General features: G+C 41.8%; 1 protein-coding gene across 6 annotated transcripts in view; it reads right to left on the reverse strand.

Moving 5' to 3' along the window:
• The window catches only part of LOC140482864 (regulator of G-protein signaling 7), a 440,481-nt gene that overhangs the window by 183,335 nt on the left and 236,353 nt on the right, over positions 1 to 20,793 (reverse strand). For 5 of the 6 annotated variants that reach the window (XM_072580575.1, XM_072580574.1, XM_072580578.1 and 2 more), the window contains one exon: positions 3,686 to 3,760. In XM_072580575.1, coding sequence (XP_072436676.1) covers positions 3,686 to 3,760 — 75 coding nt within the window. The remainder of the gene's footprint in view (positions 1 to 3,685; positions 3,761 to 20,793) is intronic. The other variant, XM_072580577.1, reaches the window with a different exon arrangement.

Below are 20,793 nucleotides of genomic sequence, written 5' to 3' on the forward strand. Positions count from 1 at the left end.
AGTTGAACCCATTGGACCCAGCAGACACAATCTTCTTGCTGATTTTTTTCAGTGTTGGTGTTTTTCTGATATTGCAACAAAACAATGCTTATCAGCAAAGCTACATTAAGTACAGTATTTAAACAACCTGTTACTAGGGAAACGCATGTTAAGAACAGAACTCTTACCATGATTCATTTCATTAGATCTATGTAGCAGCTAAGGTAAGAGGTTTCTAATAATAATACTGAGATACATGCATTTATAAAATGCCTTATCAGTTTGAAGAGCACTTCAGACTTTGAATTATTTTCTGAAGTGCAGCAGTTGGTATTATGTGGATGGGTAAACACAACAGCACCTCTGCATCTAGGTCATCCCATAAACAACCATGAGATGGCAGCCCAATCAATCTTATTTTATACTTGCTCAGGGAGGAGTATTGGCAAGGGCACACAAATTACTCCGTCAAATAATGTCACTGTATTATTAATGTCTGCCTGAGGTCTGGAAGGGAATCTTGGTGTGGCTACTCATGTACAGGAAGACGCAGCCTTTAATGAATTGTTGTCCTCTGCCTGGACTGAAATGTCAACCCAGATTGTTAGCATAATTCAGCTCACTTTCTGTTCAGAAAGGAGAATGAGTGAAGTCAATATGTAAGGGTCTAGAAATTCGATTGTGCCTGATGATGGATATGGAGGGCCAAATGTGCACTGTTACTACCTGCTCTGCTGGATGCAAGGGCATGTGCAAGTTGTGCTGGGGCTTGGGCATCAATCAGACAACAACATCCATGCTTTTTATTGGCTATTACCTGTTTTGAGGAGATTGTGGGGCTGTGTAGGCACTGGGGGAGGTCAGGCTCCTCTGCTCTCAGTTATAGCCAGTCAATACCTCTCAAAGGGGAGATGTACTATGGCAGGTAGGCTTAAGGTGGCTAAAGAAAATAGAATGCTAACGTTACAAAGGGGAACCAGGTACTCTACTGCAACCTTAGACACTCTGGTGTGCCTGAACCAAACTGGCACTGTACCTGGCTGCAGGATCTGAGAACTTCACACTCCTCAGTGATACAATTCCCTCTGAGCACGACATTGGCATGGACAACTGCCCGATCAGCCTGGATCAGGAGAAGGCCTTTAACAGAATATCACGCATCAACATGATGGATGCGGCATCCAACATGAATTCTGGGGAGAATGTACAATTGGATCTGACTGTTCTGCACAAACATCAGAACAACAGTGGCTGGAAAGTGGAGAGGTTTCCAATCAAACCTGCAGTCAATTACTGCAGTCCTCTCTCCCCTGTCCTTTTAGTGATTGCACAGTACTCTCAGTGGAGTCCATCAGGAAGGGTGCGCGCATTAAAGTTTATGAGGGGTGACAATCTCAGGCAGTGGAGGCATTCAGGTGAAAGCTTTCCTGTACAGAGACATCAGCAACTTCTGCTCAGATCTGCTGTCCAGTGCACAGGCTGATGAGCCTCATCAATTACCTTGATCAGGCCTCAATAGCCAAAGTAAATTATGGCAAGAGTGAAGCCACGTTCTTTGTGAACTGAGCTGACCGATTTGTCCCCTTCATGTCAGGTCGCAATACCTGAAGGTGCTGGCTACGTAGTTCAGAAAAAGTAGTGCATGTGTTGAAAAGTAGAAAAAGCGAGTAGCTCTGGTGAAACAGAGACTACATTTGGGAGCGATAACCCTCTCTTCATTGTGAGTAAGAACTTGGTCATCAGGTGCAAGGCGCTCGCAGTGTTGCTGCTTATGGTGCAGGTCTTGGCCATTCCTCACTCCTGCACCATAGAGATAACCTGAGCTTTCTTCCACTTTATCTGGAGATTGCAAATGAATCATGATCACAGGGACATTATGCAAAAACCTCTTGAAAGAGGAGGAAGAAGCATACCAACTATCACAGCATCTCAATGGCCACTGTTGGTCTCAGCTGTATCCAGCTAAATGCAGGCCCTCAGTACGCAGACACCAAGTGTCACTGTACTCCAAGCTTTGACCTGTCTCTCATGTCACAAAGAATGGATCAAGACACATTGCTGCCGAACACTCCAAGTAGTGGAACTGTGTAGTACTACCTGTCCCACATGGAGACATTCATACAGAAGAACAACACTAATCACAAATTTACCATGAATTGGAGGTGCTGGTGTTGGACTGAGGTGGACAAGGTTAAAAATCACACAACACCAGGTTATAGTCCAATAGGTTTATTTGGAAGTACAAGCTTTCAGAACGCTGCTACTTCATCAGGCAGAATGTTACCTGATGAAGGAACAGCACTCTGAAAACTTTCAGTTTGAAATAAACCTGTTGGATTTTAAGCTGATTTTAAACAAAGTTCCCGGGCAGTGTCATAGTGAGGCCCTGCAGAGAAAGTGGAAAATCAGCTGGTTCTCTGAGGAGACAGTCATAGCCAGTTCGCAGAATGAAAATAGACATTGCTGGAGGAACTCAGCAGGTCTGGCAGCATCTGTGAGGAGAAAGCAGAGTTAATGATTTAAGTCAAGTGACCCTTCATCAGAATTGTGAACAGCAAAGAAAAATTTGGAGGTGGGGGAGCGGGAGTTGAAGTGAGCAGATTGGCAGACACAGAGTCGAGAGAGAGAGAGCGAGAGAGAGAGACAGAGACAAAGACAAAGACAGAGACAGAGACAGAGACAGAGACAGATAAAAGGGGTAGCAGATGAGGGAGTTACTGATAGTAAGCCAGAGTAGAAGAGAAGCTAAATAAGTAATAATGAGAGCTGAAAGTACAAGAGAATGGGAAGGCTGTGCTGAAAGCAACCCATATCATGGAATAATAAGACTAAGAATGAGAGGGAATTGGTTAGCTGTACTAAAAGCAACCCATGTCATGACAGTACCGGGTAAGGGGGTGGGTAAAAAACATGGAAGGATGGAATCCGGCTCAAGAGGCATTGATCCCTGGAGACTGCAGGGTCCCCAAGAGGAAAATGAGATGTTGCCCTTTGAGCTTGTGCTGAGGCTCACTGGAACAATGCAACACGCCTGTGACAGACGTTGGACAGATTTCTGTGGACAGATTTCAATTTCCCCTTGGGATCCTTGGAGAGAAAGGAAAGAAGTTCTCCCCTTCTTCAACCTCTCCCCTTTTGTGAGTCATGGTGACCCACAAGTTAAACTACCTCCAGATGTCACTCTCCAAGGAAAGAGCACACCGATGGCCTGCTAAAACTAAGCTGAATTTATCTTCCAGTCACATACTCTGCATTATTCTCAACACTTTGCCAACTCCCAGTTGCCTACAGCTCTCATTCTACAAACAAAATCTGCAATTTTGAATCATGACGAAGCACACATTCAAAACAGCTCACAGCGCTGTCCTAACATAATCCCTTCTTTCCTGAAAAAGATTGCACACAACCTGAAGCAAGTAGCAAGGGAAAGTCAAAGACCAGTGTGCCCAGCAGTGCTCTGAAAGCTAGTGCTTCCAAAAAAACCTGTCGGACTATAAACGTTGGGAACCTATGATACAGAAATTATAAGCTTCGCAGCCATAACACTGTCCCCACTGTTTCCAGGTCTAGCTGCTGTTAGTGAAATTCTATTTAATTTTATTATGTTGTTTTGTAGTACTTAAAAAATGCAACATGAAATTACTTTAACCACTTCATCATTCTGTGAAATCTTATTTTGAAGTTATCAGATTGTGCATGGATTTACCAGTTTGAATCTCAGTAATTGTACCTTGATCTTCAATGTTCAGATTCTTCAGTAGCCACTGGACAATATCTGCACCTGCAAAAAGAACACAGAAAATGTCTGCATTAGTATCAAGCAAAATAACAATATTGGTGGACCTTAGATGGTTTTACTCATATTTAAATCAAAAGACATGCAGCTTTCTACTGTCCCACATCTTATACTATGTAATGCTATTAGGCTCCAATAGTGTTTAGGCTTAGCCATGCCTGTAAAATCACCAAGTCTAAATGCTTTAGCTCACCCAAGACTAGTTGCATGTTGGTAAGTGAAATTTCTCGATTGTAAGTACTCAGTCTTAGTCAGAAAAAACTAGAGTTAAACAAAGCCTTTTTTATTTTTTTTTCTGCTTTTGGTATTTTAAGTAAGATGCCTGAAATTTGAGGCATACATATGCACAAAGCATTTAATTTTTGGTCAACTAATAATTGACATAAACAGCTTAGATAATTCATGTTAATCTGATTTCATGTTACTAAATTTTGCTGAACAGCAGCTACTACTAGAAACAGTGTGGACAGTGCTTTGGCTGTGGAACTCATTATGATCCTTAACTTCCCCGCCACAGATTCCTATCTTTGATGTTCAGCACAAACTCTCTCAATACTCTGACCAATAAAGGAAAGCATATCAAACATCTTCTTCACTATCCTATCGACCTGCAACTCCACTTTCAAGGAGCTATGAACCTGCACTCCAAGGTCTCTTTGTTCAGCAACATTCTCTAGGACCTTACTATTGAGTGTATAAGTCCTGCTAAGACTTGCTTTCCCAAAATGGAGCCCCTTGCATTTATCTAAATTAAACTCCACTTGCCATTTCTCAGCCCATTGGTCCACTTCTAAAATCTGCATAGATTTCAAATATAGATTTCATCACCATTGAGTGTCAGATAAAAACTTAGCTCAAGAAGGCTATAAATTCTCAGTGTCAACTGTAAATAAAATTTATTCACTCAATACTGAAGTGATTGTCATGCTTTCCAGCTTCACAAATACATCAGATGTCCATAAGATATTGGAGCAGAATTAAGTCCATTGAGTCCACACCACCATTCGATCATGGTTAATATGTTTCTCAACCCTATTCTCCTGTCTTCTCCCCTAACCCTTGATTCCCTTACTATCTCCTCTTAAATACACTCAATGACTTGGCCTCCACAGCCTTCTATGGCAATGAGTTCCAGATTCACCACTCTCTGACTGAAGAAATTCCTCCTCCTCTCAGTTGTAAACTGTCATCCCTTCACTCTGAGGTTGTGCCCTCAGGACCTAGTTTCTCCTACTATAGGAAACATCTTCTCCATGCCAACTCTATCCAGGCTGCTCAATATTCTGTAAGTTTCAATCGGATCTCCCCTCATCCTTCTAAACTCCATGCTGATCTCTCCTAGGCAGTTATGAGGAATCAAGGGTGACTTATTTCCACCCTAGTTCAATGGATTTGGAGATGGCTGATAAATCTTATATGTGGTCTGCAGGTGTGCAGATACAGGTGGAGCTGCAAGGGCTGGGCAGTTGAGGTGTTTGCGGTTTGTGCATTTTCTCCAAATCTTCAACTTTGCCTCTGAATACTCTCAACACAATATCTTTACATATTTAGCACTTTCCTGAATAGATCTTCTCCATTTTACAGAATCACAGAAAAGCTTTGGTTCAGAAGGAGGCCATTCAGCCCATTGTATTTGTGTTGACTCTAAGCATTTTGGCCTAGTGCCAGTCTCCTGCCTCTTCCCTGTCACCCTGCACATTCTTTTTACTTAAATAACCATCCATTGCCTGTTTGAATGCTTCAATTGAATGTGCCTCCACCACATCTCCAGATAGTACTATTTGCTGTGTAAAAACATTCTTCTCATTTCACATTTGCTTCTTCTGGAAAATATTTTAAAACTGTGTACTCTGATTCTTGAACTGCTTAGGAACAGGGACAGCATCAGATTCTTATTTATCTTGACCAGCTCCCTCATGATTTTGAAAATTAACTAGGTTAGTATGGGATATCTGGTCAGCATGGACGGGTTGGACCGAAGGGTCTGTTTCCATGCTATACATCTCTATGACTCTATATCTTCTCTTAACCATTGCTGCAACAAAATAATCCACGTGTTTCCAATCTACCTTCATTACTGAAGCATCTCATCCTTTAATCTACTCTCATAAACCTCTTCTTTATTGCCTCCAGTTTATTCACTGTAACGCAGTGCTCAGAACTGTACACAACACTCCAGGTGCAGTCCAACCAGTGTCTAATGTAAATTCATTACAACCATTCTGATCTTGTACTCTCTGCCCCCATTTTGAAGTCTAGAATGCTGTATCCTTTATCAGTAGTTCTGTTTCCCTGTCCTGCTACTTTTAATGATTCATGCACATATACACCCAGCTGTTTCTGCTCCTGTAAGCCCTTTGAGTCCTTTATTTTATACTGTCTTTCCAAGTTTTTTGTGCCAAAGTGCATCATCAACCTTACACTTTTCTGCATTGAGCTTCATCTGCATCAATCCACCCACTCTACCAATTGGTCAATGTTTTTTTGAAGTCCCAACCTATCTCCCTCACATTTTACAATCCTCCCAAGTTTGTTCCATCTACAAATTTTGAAATTGTGCCCTGCACACCAAGATTGAGAAAATGTAAGGGTTCAAATATTGACCTTTGGGGAATTCCACCAACAACCAATTTCCAGCCCCAAAATATCCAGTAACCATTACTCTCTAGTTCCTAGTGCTCAACCAATTTACTACGTATGTTACTACAGTCCCTTTTATTGTATGACCGCTAACATTCTTTGCATATCTGTTGAGAGCATTGTAATCAAATGTCTTTTACAAGTCAATGCACACCACATCTATCCTTTCTATTATGTCTTCCAAAAAAGTCTAGCAAATTCCATGCTGGCTCTTCTGAATCGATCCACATTTTCCCATGAAACCATTAATTCTATGGCAAATAATATTTCTAGAAGTTCCCTCACCACTGAACGACTCTGATCTCCAGCATCTGCAGTCCTTACTTTCTCCCACTGACACTAATAGTCTAATAGTCAGCTTGGGTGTTTGATTTCCTCAGAGATGCTTAGAGGACATTCCTAAAAGTGTCTCCACTGTCCTCCTCAGACTCCTCTGCATAAATTGATACCTAAGGAGAGCAGTTGTTTTAGCAAAGTGCAATCAGACATATCCTGCCCAACAAAGCTGGGTATTCCAGGACAAGAAACAAAGTGTAAATTATGCTGAAATAATCTACAACTAGTAAAATGGCATTACTACAATGCTTCTACAAAGTTGTTAAACTTTAATGTGCATTTTTCACATTCATCAAAGGACTGTCACAGATGACTCACTAATTGCTGCAACTGTCATCTTTAAAACATTTATATAACTAAATTTATGTAAGTATGACACTGGAGTTCATGACCATTTATACCTCTCCTGAATCATGGAATAGATGCTCAACTTCTACAAACATAAATACATTTGGACAGCCTGATCTTTATCAGGTTTTCCATATCAAATAAAAGAGGTGTCATCTTGGACTATTGCATAATACAACAGAAGGCAATTTAAAGAAACAAAGCCTTTAAAAATAACAGCGATATCAATTAGTCTATTAACTGGGAGAGCAAGGTCCAGAAACAAAAATGTGTTAAGTAGACAAGGTGGACGCCAGTGAATGAAAATAATTCCATTCCATAAGGAGTCTATGGAGTTTAGTTAGGTGTCCATCATTTACAATTGCAAAGCTGGAAATTGACTCCAATGTTCCTATTGTGATAATAGGTTTTGGATGAAGTAGTTAACTAGTCTGCCAAATTTTGTTCATAAACAAGAGTTTGCACAAACTTCAACCAGTATATTGGATATTAAAGCTGACAACTGGGGTCTGTCTGTCTCCTGAACAGCATTTTTGGATTCAAAATGTGCACTTACTAGCTTTATATAATCTGGGAACTTGGCTACAAATATACACAAATTGCATATATAAATATTATAAAATGTAGAAACACAACACTTGTAGCAGAATGTATTTATGAATTTAATAGAATCGTGCAGTTTATAAATAGGGTGAGATAGTGGTGCACTTTTATAAGGCAATGGTTTACCCACAATTTGAGCAAAAAACATATGTTTGTGACACCCCATTATAGAAAGAACCTTAAAGCTGTCAGGAAACAAAATTTGAGGTTAAGAACTGGACAGTAATAGCATTGCTACATGAAAGTAGAGTGCTGACATTTGACTGAGCCATTAAACCAAGGTCTGCTTAGATGAATGTAAACCATTGCTTGGTACTCGGCAATAAGTATCCTTCATTCAAAGTGTTTTTCATATCAATATTTGTGGTAATTTGCTGTGAACAATGGGTGACTGGGTTTTCCACGTCACAACAGTGTAATGCTGTAATTCATTCGGTGTAATGTACTTTCAGGTGTTGTGAAAGATGCTGCACAAACTTTTCTTTTCCTCCTTGAGTCATTAAATGTAACTCTAAAACAAATATGAAGACCAATTCCATCTTGTGAGAGCTGATAAATGATCCAAATAAAATTACACTCAAGAATTTATTTAGATTTTGTTACCTGCAAACTCTGCTACATTTAATTCCTAATTTTACACATTTCAATTATTGATTGTCGGTGCTTCATGCTGCATAGATTGATTGCTTTCATTTAAATTCCCAGTCAGTAGCCAATACTGCTTTCCAGATAGCACTCTATTTGTACTCTTTGTGAAGAATGAAATCTTATCAATTTTATCATTAACCTGAAGTTACTGGCTTTTAAAATAATCTGATACAAATCAATTGTGCTTTCATGTCATTTTCAGATACTGAATGTACAAAACGCTTCAAACGAAATGACTTTTGAATACAAATTTGTGAAAAATGCTTAAATTTCTCAGGAAATTCATCCAAAATGTTATCCAACAACCACCTGGACAGGTATGCAGCAGGGGTCAAAATGCATGGGGGAGCCAGTTAATACACGTTTGAATGGTCTCAGTCAGTGAAAATTCAACCACAAGGGGGACCGATGAAAGAACAAACTTTTTGGGCCTGGACTAGAAACATTGTTTTCACTCCAACTCCCAATCTATACCCTTCCTCTTTTGTAGTGAGTGATACAGGATGGAATTTCCCAAGTCCACACCAGACCCTACCTTAATCATAAATTGCACCTAAACTATTTTCCAATTGAGAGAATTGACAGTGACTGAATTGAATTGAATTTATTGTCACGTGTACCGAGGCTCAGTAAAAAGCTTTGTCTTGAGAGCAATACAGGCAGATCACAAAAGTTAAGTAGCATAGATAGGAAATAATAGGTAAACAGTGGCCAAAACAAAAACACAGGTATCGGCAAATGTTAAGAGTTTGTGAGTCCATTCAGTATTCTAACAACAGTAGGATAGAAACTGTTTTGAAACCAGCTGGTGCGTGTGTTCAGGCTTCTGTACCTTCTCCCTGATGGTAGAGGTTGTAGAAAAACATTGCTAGGGTGGGATGGATCTTTGGGAATGCTGGCGACCTTTTCTTAACAGCGAGCCTGGTAGATGGATTCATTAGATAGAGGTTGGCCTTTGTGATTGTCCGGGCCAAGTTCACAACTCTCTGTAACCATCTCTGATCTTGAATGGTACAGTTGCCATACCAGGTCGTGGGAGTATGGGAGTAGTTGGAACAGCTTAGCAAAAGGGCCCAATTCAGCAGCACAAGCACAGTAGCACCTTGTTCCTTCATGTACTTCATATACCAGCAGAACTCACACTTTCATTTAGTGTAGCTAGTGTCTTCAGTTTTAACAATAGAATCAAACACAACCTCCTAAATGCGAAATCCTTATTGTTTTACTGGTGCATTTCCAACAGGGAAAATAATGCACAAGAGTGAAACATTATAACGCACAAGAAGCTGGTTATTTTAATTTTTTTTATTATATTCATTTTATATGTCAGGTTGTTGAGCTCTTTTGATACCTTAAATCAAGCTTTGTCATGGCTGACCTTGCAATCCTAACTAAAAGCTGAAGAGAGAGAAGGAAAGAGGAGTTTTCTCACAAGCGGAGGTAGTAGAGGCACAGGGTAAAATCATTGGGTTAGTACCCCTGAACTCTAGGCCAATGATCTGGGAAGATGGGCTCAAATCCCACCATGGCAAAAGTGAGGACTGTAGATGCTGGAAATCCGAGTCTAGATTAGAGTGGTGCTGGAAAAGCACAGCAGGTCAGGCAACATCCGAGAAGCAGGAAAATCGACGTTTCGGGCAAAAGCCCTTCATCAGGAATAAAGTCTTTTGCCAGAAACATTGATTTTCCTGCTCCTCGGATGTTGTCTGACCTGCTGTGCTTTTCCAGCACCACTCTAATCTTGGGTCTAATCTCCACCATGGCAAGTGGTGAAACCCGAATTTAATAAAATTTGAAATTAGAGCTGGTCGAATGGCAGCCATGAAATCATTTTCAACTGTTGTAAAAGGTCATCTCATTCACTAATGCCCTTTGGAAAAACAATCTGCTACCCTGACATGTGATTCCAAACACATGGCAGTGCTCTGGACTCTTAATGGCAAAAAACACTTGCCTCATCAATGATGCCTATAGCCTGTGACTGAATTGAAAAAAAAAACACAGGGACAGGGCAGTTTTATTGATGTGCTCCAGAAATTTATGCCAGAGCCTCCTGATCTACTCAAACAACCTGGACTGGCATTTGGTACTCAAAAACTAAGTTTGACAAGGAAGAAGCGAAAGAGTGATAAAGGCTTCAACTTTCGGCTTAGCTGGTAACAAAGCCCCATTTAGAGTTAAATAGGTGAAGTCCAACAGAGTAATGTACATTTATATACTATTATTAACATGACAAAACAATCCAAAGACAACATACAGGGCCATTATAAAACAAAGAATTAGAAGTCAACCAAATAAGTTATTTCCAAGAGCTTTGGTGAAGGAGGCAGGTTTTCACAAGAGTCTTAATGGAGGAAAGTGAGGTGAGGACATGGAGAGATTTGGGGAGCTTATGGTCTAGGCAGCTGAAAGGATAGCCAAGAATGATGGAGTAATTATATAGGGGATGCACAGGAATCCAGAATTAGACATCTTGGAGGGTTGGAGAACGAGCATAGATTGCAGCAATAAGGAGAGGTGAAGGTATTTTGAGAATTTTGAAATCTAGATATTGCTTGATTGGGCACACAGTTTTGAATGATCTCAAGAGTAAGGAGGATAGAATATAGGAGATCAGCCAGGAGTATTTTGGAATAATAAAGTCAAGAGCTATTGAAAGCATTTCTTTTCATTTATTCATTTGTGGCCACCATTTTTAGCCTATCCCTAGTTGCCCTTGAGAAGATGGTGGTGAGCTACCTTCTTGAACTGCTGCAGTCCACCTTCTTTGGTTGACTAACAATACCACTGGGGAGGGAATTCCAGCATCTTGACCGAGTAACAGTGAAGAAAGTGCAACATATTTCCAACTCAGGATGGTGAGTAACATAGAAGGAAACTTTAATGTGGTGGTATTCTCATATATATCTGATGCCCTTGTCATTCTAGATGGAAGCGGTCGTGGGGTTGGAACGTGCTGTGTCAGGATCTTTGGTGAATTTCTGCACTGCATCTTGTAGATCGTACACACTGCTGCTACTCAGCTTCAGTCTTGGAGGGAGTGGATGCATGTGGATGGAGTGTGAATGAAGCAGGCTGCTTTGCCCAGGATGGTGTCAAGCTTCTTGAGTGTTGTTGGGGCTGCACTCATCCAGGCAAATGGGGAGTATTCGATCACACTCCTGACTTGTGCCTTGTAGATGGTAGACAGGTTTTGGGGAGTCAGGAGGTGAGTTATTCACCACAGTATTCCATGTTTCTGACCTGCTTTTGTAGCCATTGTGTTTACGTAATTTGTCTGGTTGAGTTTCTAGTCAATGTTGATAGTGGGGGATTCAGTGATGGTAGCACCATCATGAGTGGGAATTTCAGCAGGTTCCAAGTTAAAAAATCTAATTCTATAAATATAATCAATAATATATCAACACTACCTTATTCATCTCAAAAAGGAAACCCTAAAAATGCATTAACTCATTCAGAAGGTTATGATACTTACGTATTGCGTTACTTAATAAAGGAGTTAGTGAGAAGGAAAATGGAGGGCCTGAGAAACAAAAAGTAGAAAATCTCGAGGACCCTGAACTTTAGGATGGTGGTGTTTCCATTCCAGCTGAAGTCTTGGTGGCGAATGCATCACCAGTGATACTGGCAGTAATTTGAGGATTGTTAACTACATGGGGACAGGCCTTCCACACCTCATTCAGGAGACTGTCCCAGTTCTCTTCCCTCAGCTGGGCCAGCAGCTACATCATGCAGGACTGTGTCTACAATCCGTTTGATCACAAAAATGGGATTTGATAGTATGACAGAGCTCTCAAAGGCATGTGCAGTTACAAGCTGAACCTACAGACTTTTAAAAGTCTAACATTGCATAACTATTAGTTATCATTTACCATAAATGTTATTTCTTTCCCATCTTGGCGTTACACTACTCAATGGCCCTGAAATACAGCTTGTAATTTGCTGACCAATATATCATTCACTTGCCGGCATTGCGCAGTCCTGGTTATGGAATTTTAGTCAAAGCAACCATATATGGTGTTGTCTCACGTCAACGTTTTGCTCGGCTATCATAGTTTCAATGGAGTGACAGGTGATAGCAATGATAATGCAACCTGAAAGTGAGAATAGCAGTAATTCTGCACTATATTTTAATCACACAACAATGTATTGAATGCAGCAATGCGATATCAATGAAGAGTGTAATGACACCGATAAACATGGCAGTGGGCGGTTGCAACTGAACCTACGCATAATAACGTATGCCTGTGAATCAGTTCCAATTATCTCAACTATTTATTCATTTTAAACCAAGCTAGACTTGCATTTCCTTCTGTCATTAAAATGCTTGCTTCAATTTTCTTCTCTTCTGCAATCAAGCCGATGCTATCAATGAGCCTGACTGCTACCTTGTAAGTTTGCAGTTTCTTGCACATGTACACTCTAGTGATAGCAAGAGTTCCAGAGCTTTCATTGGTGAAGAGTGTCTTTACGTCTGAGGAAGATAAGGTTTTGAATAGTAAGGGGTCAAGGGTTAAGGTGGAGAAAGCAGGAGAATGGGATTGAGAAATGTATCAATAACGCTTGAGTGATGGAGCAAACATGGTGGACCAAATACATTATACTGCTCCTATATCTTATGGTCTTACAGACTTTTAATGTCAAAAACATGCTGGAATCTGATACCAGCATCCATATTTGATTTTCTTTATTATTTGTTGTGCCAATTCCTGTAGAGATCAATAATTTTCAAAAACTTTGAACATTCAATGTTGAGCTAAAAGAATGATCAAACACGATTTCACATTTTTAGACTTTTACTGTGATTAATAAACCAAAAGCATTCTGACTAAAAATCAAAGGTAAGCAAATCAGTAAAGGAGCACCAGGCACACACCCCCATTATGTAAGTTTGGATTAAAATTACTGTTGTACTGATGTTGTTTGAACCAATGTTGGTCCTGCAATCCTGAAGAAATTGTCTCAGTCACTTGCTGCAATGCAAACAGACCATTGGGACCCACAGGGAGACATCGCAAATGACTGAATGTGACCACTAGGATCATGCTAGAATGGAAAGTCAGGCCTATTGTTCCTCATCTGATCTGGATGATCTTTAGTGAGGGCTGGGACTAGAAGCAGTGGCATAGATGATGGTCTGTAGATGAGATTTTTACAATGGGAAAAGGTGAGGAGGTTAAACTGGTCATACATGAGTCAGATGTGAAGCCAAGCAAAATAGAAATGTCACCAAACCAATTTCTTCATATGAGGAGAGGTGGCAGCGGATCTGGGATCAGGTATTCAGAGACGCAGATTTTACCAAGACATTAGCCTCATGCTTCCCAACGTGAGGTGAGAATGATCACTCACATCTCTCAATAGAAAGATTCTGAGTTTACTGAATCATGATAGGGGTTAGAATGGCTGCAATCCAGATTGATGTCTCAGGATTCTGCCAAAGAATGCAGGGCAACATTGTAGAGCCACTCCTTACTCATCTGCACCCTTGTTGTACACTGCCTCTCTCTCAGTCCCTTCACCACAGTCTCAGACTCTTCCTTGGTGTTCCTGCTGTGAGAAGTGGGAGCTCCCAGGAAATTGGTGTCAAAATGAACGGGAAGGAGGAAGGAAGGGGCCTATCTAATAAGGCAACCAGCTATTCTTCAATAGTTATGTGATTGCAGGAAGTGTGACTGGCATCCAACTTTCAGGTGCTAGTCACACTCTGCAACTCTCTGACCTTCCTGAATTTTTCCTGCATACCATACCCTGCACCAATAAATGTGCAGTGTTACTCAATTCTCTCTCTCAAGTCACCTTTTCACATTTCCCCCATGAACAACTGATATTGATGCACAGCCTTATTGTGAGTGCCATCTCATATCCATGTCTCACAGTCACCTTCCACAAATATTGGCCCTCCACCAGCTCTCTACATAGGCCGTTTTCCCCACAAATAACCATCTGGATAACATAGGCTGGAAGCTAAAAGCTAGGACAGACAGAGTCGTCATCTCTGGGTTGTTGCCGGTGCCACGTGACAGAGAGGCAAAGAATAGGGAGAGAGTGCAGTTGAACACGTGGCTGCAAGGATGGTGTAGGAGGGAGGGCTTCAGATATTTGGACAATTGGACTGCATTCTGGGGAAGGTGGGACCTGTATAAACAGGACGGGTTGCACCTGAACCAGACGGGCACCAATATCCTGGGGGGTAGGTTTGCTAGCACTCTTCGGGGGGGTTTAAACTAATTTGGCAGGGGGATGGGATCCGGACTTGTAGTCCAGCAAGTAAGCTAGCTGTGTGTCAGGATGTCCAAGACTGTAGGGAGGCTGTGGAGAAGGTAGCACTGACAGGGACTACTTGCGGACACAGAGATGGGCTCAAGTGCGTATACTTCAATGCAAGGAGTATCAGAAATAAGGTGGGTGAACTTAAGGCGTGGATCGGTACCTGGGACTACGATGTTGTGGCCATCACGGAAACATGGATAGATGAGGGACAGGAATGGCTGTTGGAGGTTCCTGGTTACAGATGTTTCAGTAAGATTAGGGAGGGTGGTAAAAAAGGAGGGGGGGTGGCATTGCTAATTAGAAATGGTATAACGGCTGCAGAAAGGAAGTTTGAGGGGGATCTGCCTCTGGAGGTAGTATGGGCCGAAGTCAGAAATAGGAAAGGTGCAGTCACCTTGTTGGGTGTTTATTATAGGCCCCCCAATAGCAGCAGAGATGTGGAGAAACAGATTGGGAAACAGATTTTGGAAAGGTGCAGAAGCCACAGGGTCGTAGTCATGGGCGACTTCAACTTCCCAAATATTGATTGGAAGCTCTTTAGATCAAGTAGATTGGATGGGGCGGTGTTTGTGCAGTGTGTCCAGGAAGCTTTTCTAACGCAGTATGTAGACTGTCCAACCAGAGGGGAGGCCATATTGGATTTGGTACTCGGTAACGAACCGGGACAAGTGGTGGGCTTGTTAGTGGGTGAACATTTTGGTGATGGCGACCACAATTCTGTGACTTTCACCTTGGTTATGGAGAGAGATAGGTGCGCACAACAAGGAAGTTTTTACAATTGGGGGAAGGGAAATTACGATGCTGTAAGACAGGATTTGAGGAGCATACGTTGGGAGCATAGGCTGTCAGGGAAGGATGTGGTGGAAATGTGGGACTTTTTCAAGGAGCAGATACGACGTGTCCTTGATATGTATGTACCGATCAGGCAGGAAAGAAATGGTCGTGTGAGGGAGCCTTGGTTGACGAGGGAGGTTGAATGTCTAGTAAAGAGGAAGAAGGAGGCTTACATAAGGTTGAGGAAACAAGGTTCAGACAGAGCAGTGGAGGGATACAGCATAGCCAGAAGGGACCTGAAGAAAGGGATTAGGAGAGCTAAGAGAGGGCATGAAAAATCCCTGGCGGATAGGATCAAGGATAACCCCAAGGCATTCTATGCGTATGTGAGAAACCTGAGAATGACGAGAACGAGGGTAGGTCCGATCAAGGACAGTGGTGGGAGACTGTGTATTGAGTCGGAAGAGATAGGAGAGGTCTTGAACAAGTACTTCTCTTCAGTATTTACGAACGAGAGGGACCGTATTGTTGAAGAGGAGAGTGTGAAACGGACTGATAAGCTAGAAGAGATACCTGTTAGGAAGGAAGATGTGTTGGACATTTTGAACAACTTGAGGATAGACAAGTCCCCCGGGCCTGACGGGATATATCCTAGGATTATGTGGGAAGCAAGAGAGGAAATTGCAGTACCGTTGGCAATGATCTTCTCGTCTTCACTGGCAACTGGGGTGGTACCAGGGGACTGGAGAGTAGCGAATGTTGTGCCCCTGTTCAAAAAAGGGAATAGGGATAACCCCGGGAATTACAGGCCAGTTAGTCTTACTTCTGTGGTAGGCAAAGTAATGGAAAGGGTACTGAGGGATAGGATTTACGAGTATCTGGAAAGAAACTGCTTGATTAGGGACAGCCAGCACAGATTTGTGAAGGGTAGGTCTTGCCTTACAAGTCTTATTGAATTCTTCGAGGAGGTGACCAAGCATGTGGATGAGGGTAGAGCAGTGGATGTAGTGTACATGGATTTTAGTAAGGCATTTGATAAGGTTCCCCATGGTAGGCTTATGCGGAAAGTCAGGAGGCATGGGATAGAGGGAAATTTGGCCAATTGGATAGAAAACTGGCTAACCGGTCGAAGTCAGAGAGTGGTGGTAGATGGTAAATATTCAGCATGGAGTCCAGTTACAAGTGGAGTTCCGCAGGGATCAGTTCTGGGTCCTCTGCTGTTTGTAATTTTTATTAATGACTTAGATGAGGGAGTCGAAGGGTGGGTCAGTAAATTTGCAGATGATACAAAGATAGGTGGAGTTGTGGACAGTGAGGAGGGCTGTTGTCGGCTGCAGAGGGACTTAGATATGATGCAGAGCTGGGCTGAGGAGTGGCAGATGGAGTTCAACCCTGCCAAGTGTGAGGTTGTCCATTTTGGAAGAACAAATAAGAATGCGGAATACAGGGTTAATGGTAGGGTTCTTGGTCAGGTGGAGGAACAGAGGGATCTTGGGGTCTATGTACATAGATCTTTGAAGGTTGCCACTCAGGTGGATAGAGTTTGTAAGAAGGCCTATGGAGTATTATCGTTCATTAGCAGAGGGATTGAATTCAAGAGTCGTGAGGTGATGTTGCAGCTGTACAGGACTTTGGTTAGGCCACATTTGGAGTACTGTGTGCAGTTCTGGTCGCCTCACTTTAGGAAAGATGTGGAAGCTTTGGAGAGGGTGCAGAGAAGATTTACCAGGATGTTGCCTGGAATGGAGAGTAGGTCGTACGAGGATAGGTTGAGAGTTCTCGGCCTTTTCTCGTTGGAACGGCGAAGGATGAGGGGTGACTTGATAGAGGTTTATAAGATGATCAGAGGAATAGATAGAGTAGACAGTCAGAAACTTTTTCCCCGGGTACAACAGAGTGTTACAAGGGGACATAAATTTAAGGTGAAGGGTGGAAGGTATAGGGGAGATGTCAGGGGTGGGTTCTTTACCCAGAGAGTGGTGGGGGCATGGAATGCGCTGCCCGAGGGAGTGGTAGAGTCAGATTCATTGGCGACCTTTAAGCGGCATTTGGATAGGTACATGGATGGGTGCTTAATCTAGGATAGAAGTTCGGCACAACATCGTGGGCCGAAGGGCCTGTTCTGTGCTGTATTGTTCTATGTTCTATGTTCTATGTTCTATCTGCTTTCTCTCCTTTTAGGGGAAGAGACAACAGAATTGCATGCAGAATGAGAGAACTAAGGGTAATGACCCATTGATAGCTGAGAGAACTAAGGTGATGTCCCATTGGTAACTGAGAGAACTAAGGGTGATGTCCTATTGATAGCTAAGACAACTAAGGGTGGCATGGTGGCTCAGTGGTTAGCACTGCTGCCTCACAGCACCAGGGTCCCAGGTTCGATTCTAGCCTTGGGTGACTGTCTGTGTGGAGTTTGCACATTCTCCCCATGTCTGTGTGGGTTCCCTCCAGGTGCTCTGGTTTCCTCCCACAGTCACAAAGATGTGTGGGTCAGGTGAATTGGCCATATTGATTTGCCCATAGCATTAGTCAGAGGGGAATGGGTCTGGGTGGGTTACTCTTTGGAGGGTCGGTGTGGACTTGTTGGGCTGTTTCCACACTGTATGGAATCTAATTTAATCAAAAAACTAAGAGTGATATCCAATTGGTAGCTGAGAGAACAAAGGGTGATGTCCCAATGGTAGCTGAGAGAATGAAGGGTGATGTCCCATTGGTAGTTACCCAGAACCCCTGCCTAGGAGACTGATTGGTGACAGAGTACATGGTCATTGCTAGCTGGGGGCTTCTAGAAGTTTTTGTGACAGCAACAGCAGTTACATTGGCACCCATCAATCACTATGTTGATTTGCCATGGCAACAACCTGAAATGTGAACATCTGCACATTGTTAATATGACTTTATATTAGAGCGTTGTGCTCAAGAGCAGGAATAGTAGCTGTAATGTATTTGTATTGCCTGTTTTCAAAGTACTGACCTTACTGGGTTGTAGGAATGCAGATCCACTTGCAACTAATTGGAAAAATACATTTGTTTGTCACATCATTGATGGCAGAAATGCAAGTTTTGGAATTCAGCTGTCAACAATCTCACATCTAAAACTGAATTCCTTCCAGAGGACAGATACTGATAATGAAATATGTTAAGCTGGGTTATATACCATTTTAAAAAAGGGCATTAGACAAAAAAAAGTTAGAACATGATTCTGACTGGAAATAATTTCCTCCACGTTTGCCTATCAGTGCAACTGTACGTTTGCTGTCACAACAAGCAGTATATAGAGGATAATCTTCTGTGGTTGATAGCAAAACAACAAACTATTCTATGAATAATTTGTATTAATGCAGGATCGACAATATTGGAAACAATCTAAGGAATACCGTAGCAGGTATGAGACACAGACATGATAGCAAGCAAGGAAAGATTGAAAAAAGATTGCCTTTTTTAAAGAGGTGGATTTTATTCAGGATTCTTACTGAGGATAGGTGAAAAGGCACACATGTTTAGAGGATGCTGTAAATAACAAACACAATGTGGGTGAAGAATCTATCACCAGTGAGGGATGAAGTTAGTGAGAATAGAGGGGAGTTTGATGTATATAGTCTCAGTTGGAATACCAGCCTATGGAAATCTCCTTTGCTTGTGTTAACTAAATGGGGATGAGAGGAAGTCATCCATACAAGGTGATCTTTTTTTCAAATATCACAGTAGTGGCTTTTGTTTACCTACAAGGAAAACAACTTGACAGATTTTTTCGACAATTTAATCAGGCAAACAAAGACATCAAGCTCTGCCAGTAAATTGTATCTTCAGTGCAAAACAAAGCCATAAACAGCAAACAATCTCCAATGTAGACAAAAAATAATATGTCCACATATTGCAGATGGCAGTTAATAGTTCCTGCGCTATCTCCGTACCAAACATATTGTTGATTCCATGCTGTAGCTACCTAAGTCATGACCCAATTCCCAATGAGGTCAGGCTGTCTTTAGTAAAGCAATTGGTGAGCACTTCCATAGGAAAGTGTTCACCTGTTTATGCATTAATGTTGCATAAACACAGCAATACATACACTGAAAACTAACTCCGTATTGATAACTTAGTGTAGATTCATGGAAGAAAAGAATTGATTATTTTAGGTCATTTTCCTTTGCTTTTTCTGAATGTTTGCACACATAAATTATTATTCCCAAGAATGTGGCTTCATCCTTATTGTTCCATTCTCAGCACTGCCTGTGTCTCCTGAGTTTGAACAGTACTTATATGTATGAAGTAAAAGTACAGTTCAGAGGAATATGTAATAGCTGAATTTTGACTTTTCTGGTGTACCTCAGGCTACAGTTAACTGTGCTACAGGTTTCTATATTGAACTCTTCAACAGCCCAGTTAATTCCATTGCCTTCAAGAGTAAGTATAACTAGGCAACTGCATCAAAGCATGAGCAACAGAACCAATTGCCCCAGAGTAGGGAGCATTATAGTTTCATGTCCTCCTGTCTCCCTGTACTGACACTCTCTTTGGCAAAGGATTTTCCAACCGGCAACAATAGTAAGCAGGTGTAGCTCTTTCACAGCATGGCATACCCTAAACCGTGTCCAACCCCTTGCATGTTCACAGCTTCATGAACAACCTCTGCATGGGGCACATACAAGGCCGTCCAATTCCTTTCCTGACATTGTCCAGTCTGGCTGGTATATGCTTATTGATCCTTCAGTTATCTACCCATTTGCACAATCCTGAAAAGTTCCGGTGACCCATTCTCTCAGCTTAGTGATTGCTTATGCTTTGAGGCACCATTTCTTTGGCTATCTCCTTGACTCAGCGGTCTGTGATCACCCTTCAGTTTACTTTCAGCTACTTTCCTCACTCAGACTGCAGCACTCCTCCTGTGAATCATTCTTGGCCAGATGCTGTCAGGCAGAAATAGCTGCAATGCTGTTGGTTTGATTGGGGCTCTAAGTTGCTCATAGCTATCCCACTCTTCAGTCCCAATCAGCCATCTTCAACCTTCACTTTATGCAATTGAAGTGGATGTAACTCCTCTGCTGTACTGGAAACTCATTGTTAATTATCCTTCACTCATAAGAAGAGATGTAATTGTCTATTGAAAACTTATGTAGGCAACAGGTATAATGGAAGCAGTACAAGGAGGAAATAAAGTGTGCAATGATGAATTCTGTATGCTAATCCAGAAGCCTTGTTTGGTCCTTGCAATGAACAGTCTTTGAATTTGGTTGTCCATGATACTGCAGAATGTCACTTGGAGGCAATGGCTTGCTATAACTTTGTGCAATGTGTTTATATGCATTTCTTAGCTTCAGCACAACATTAGGGGCTTGTAATTTGGCATGTGCCTAATCTTACAGAAAGACTATTGAGTGAAACAAGATGGCAAAGTT

The sequence above is a fragment of the Chiloscyllium punctatum genome, chromosome 11 (genome assembly GCF_047496795.1).
Source record: "Chiloscyllium punctatum isolate Juve2018m chromosome 11, sChiPun1.3, whole genome shotgun sequence".
NCBI classification, from domain to species: Eukaryota; Metazoa; Chordata; class Chondrichthyes; order Orectolobiformes; family Hemiscylliidae; genus Chiloscyllium; species Chiloscyllium punctatum.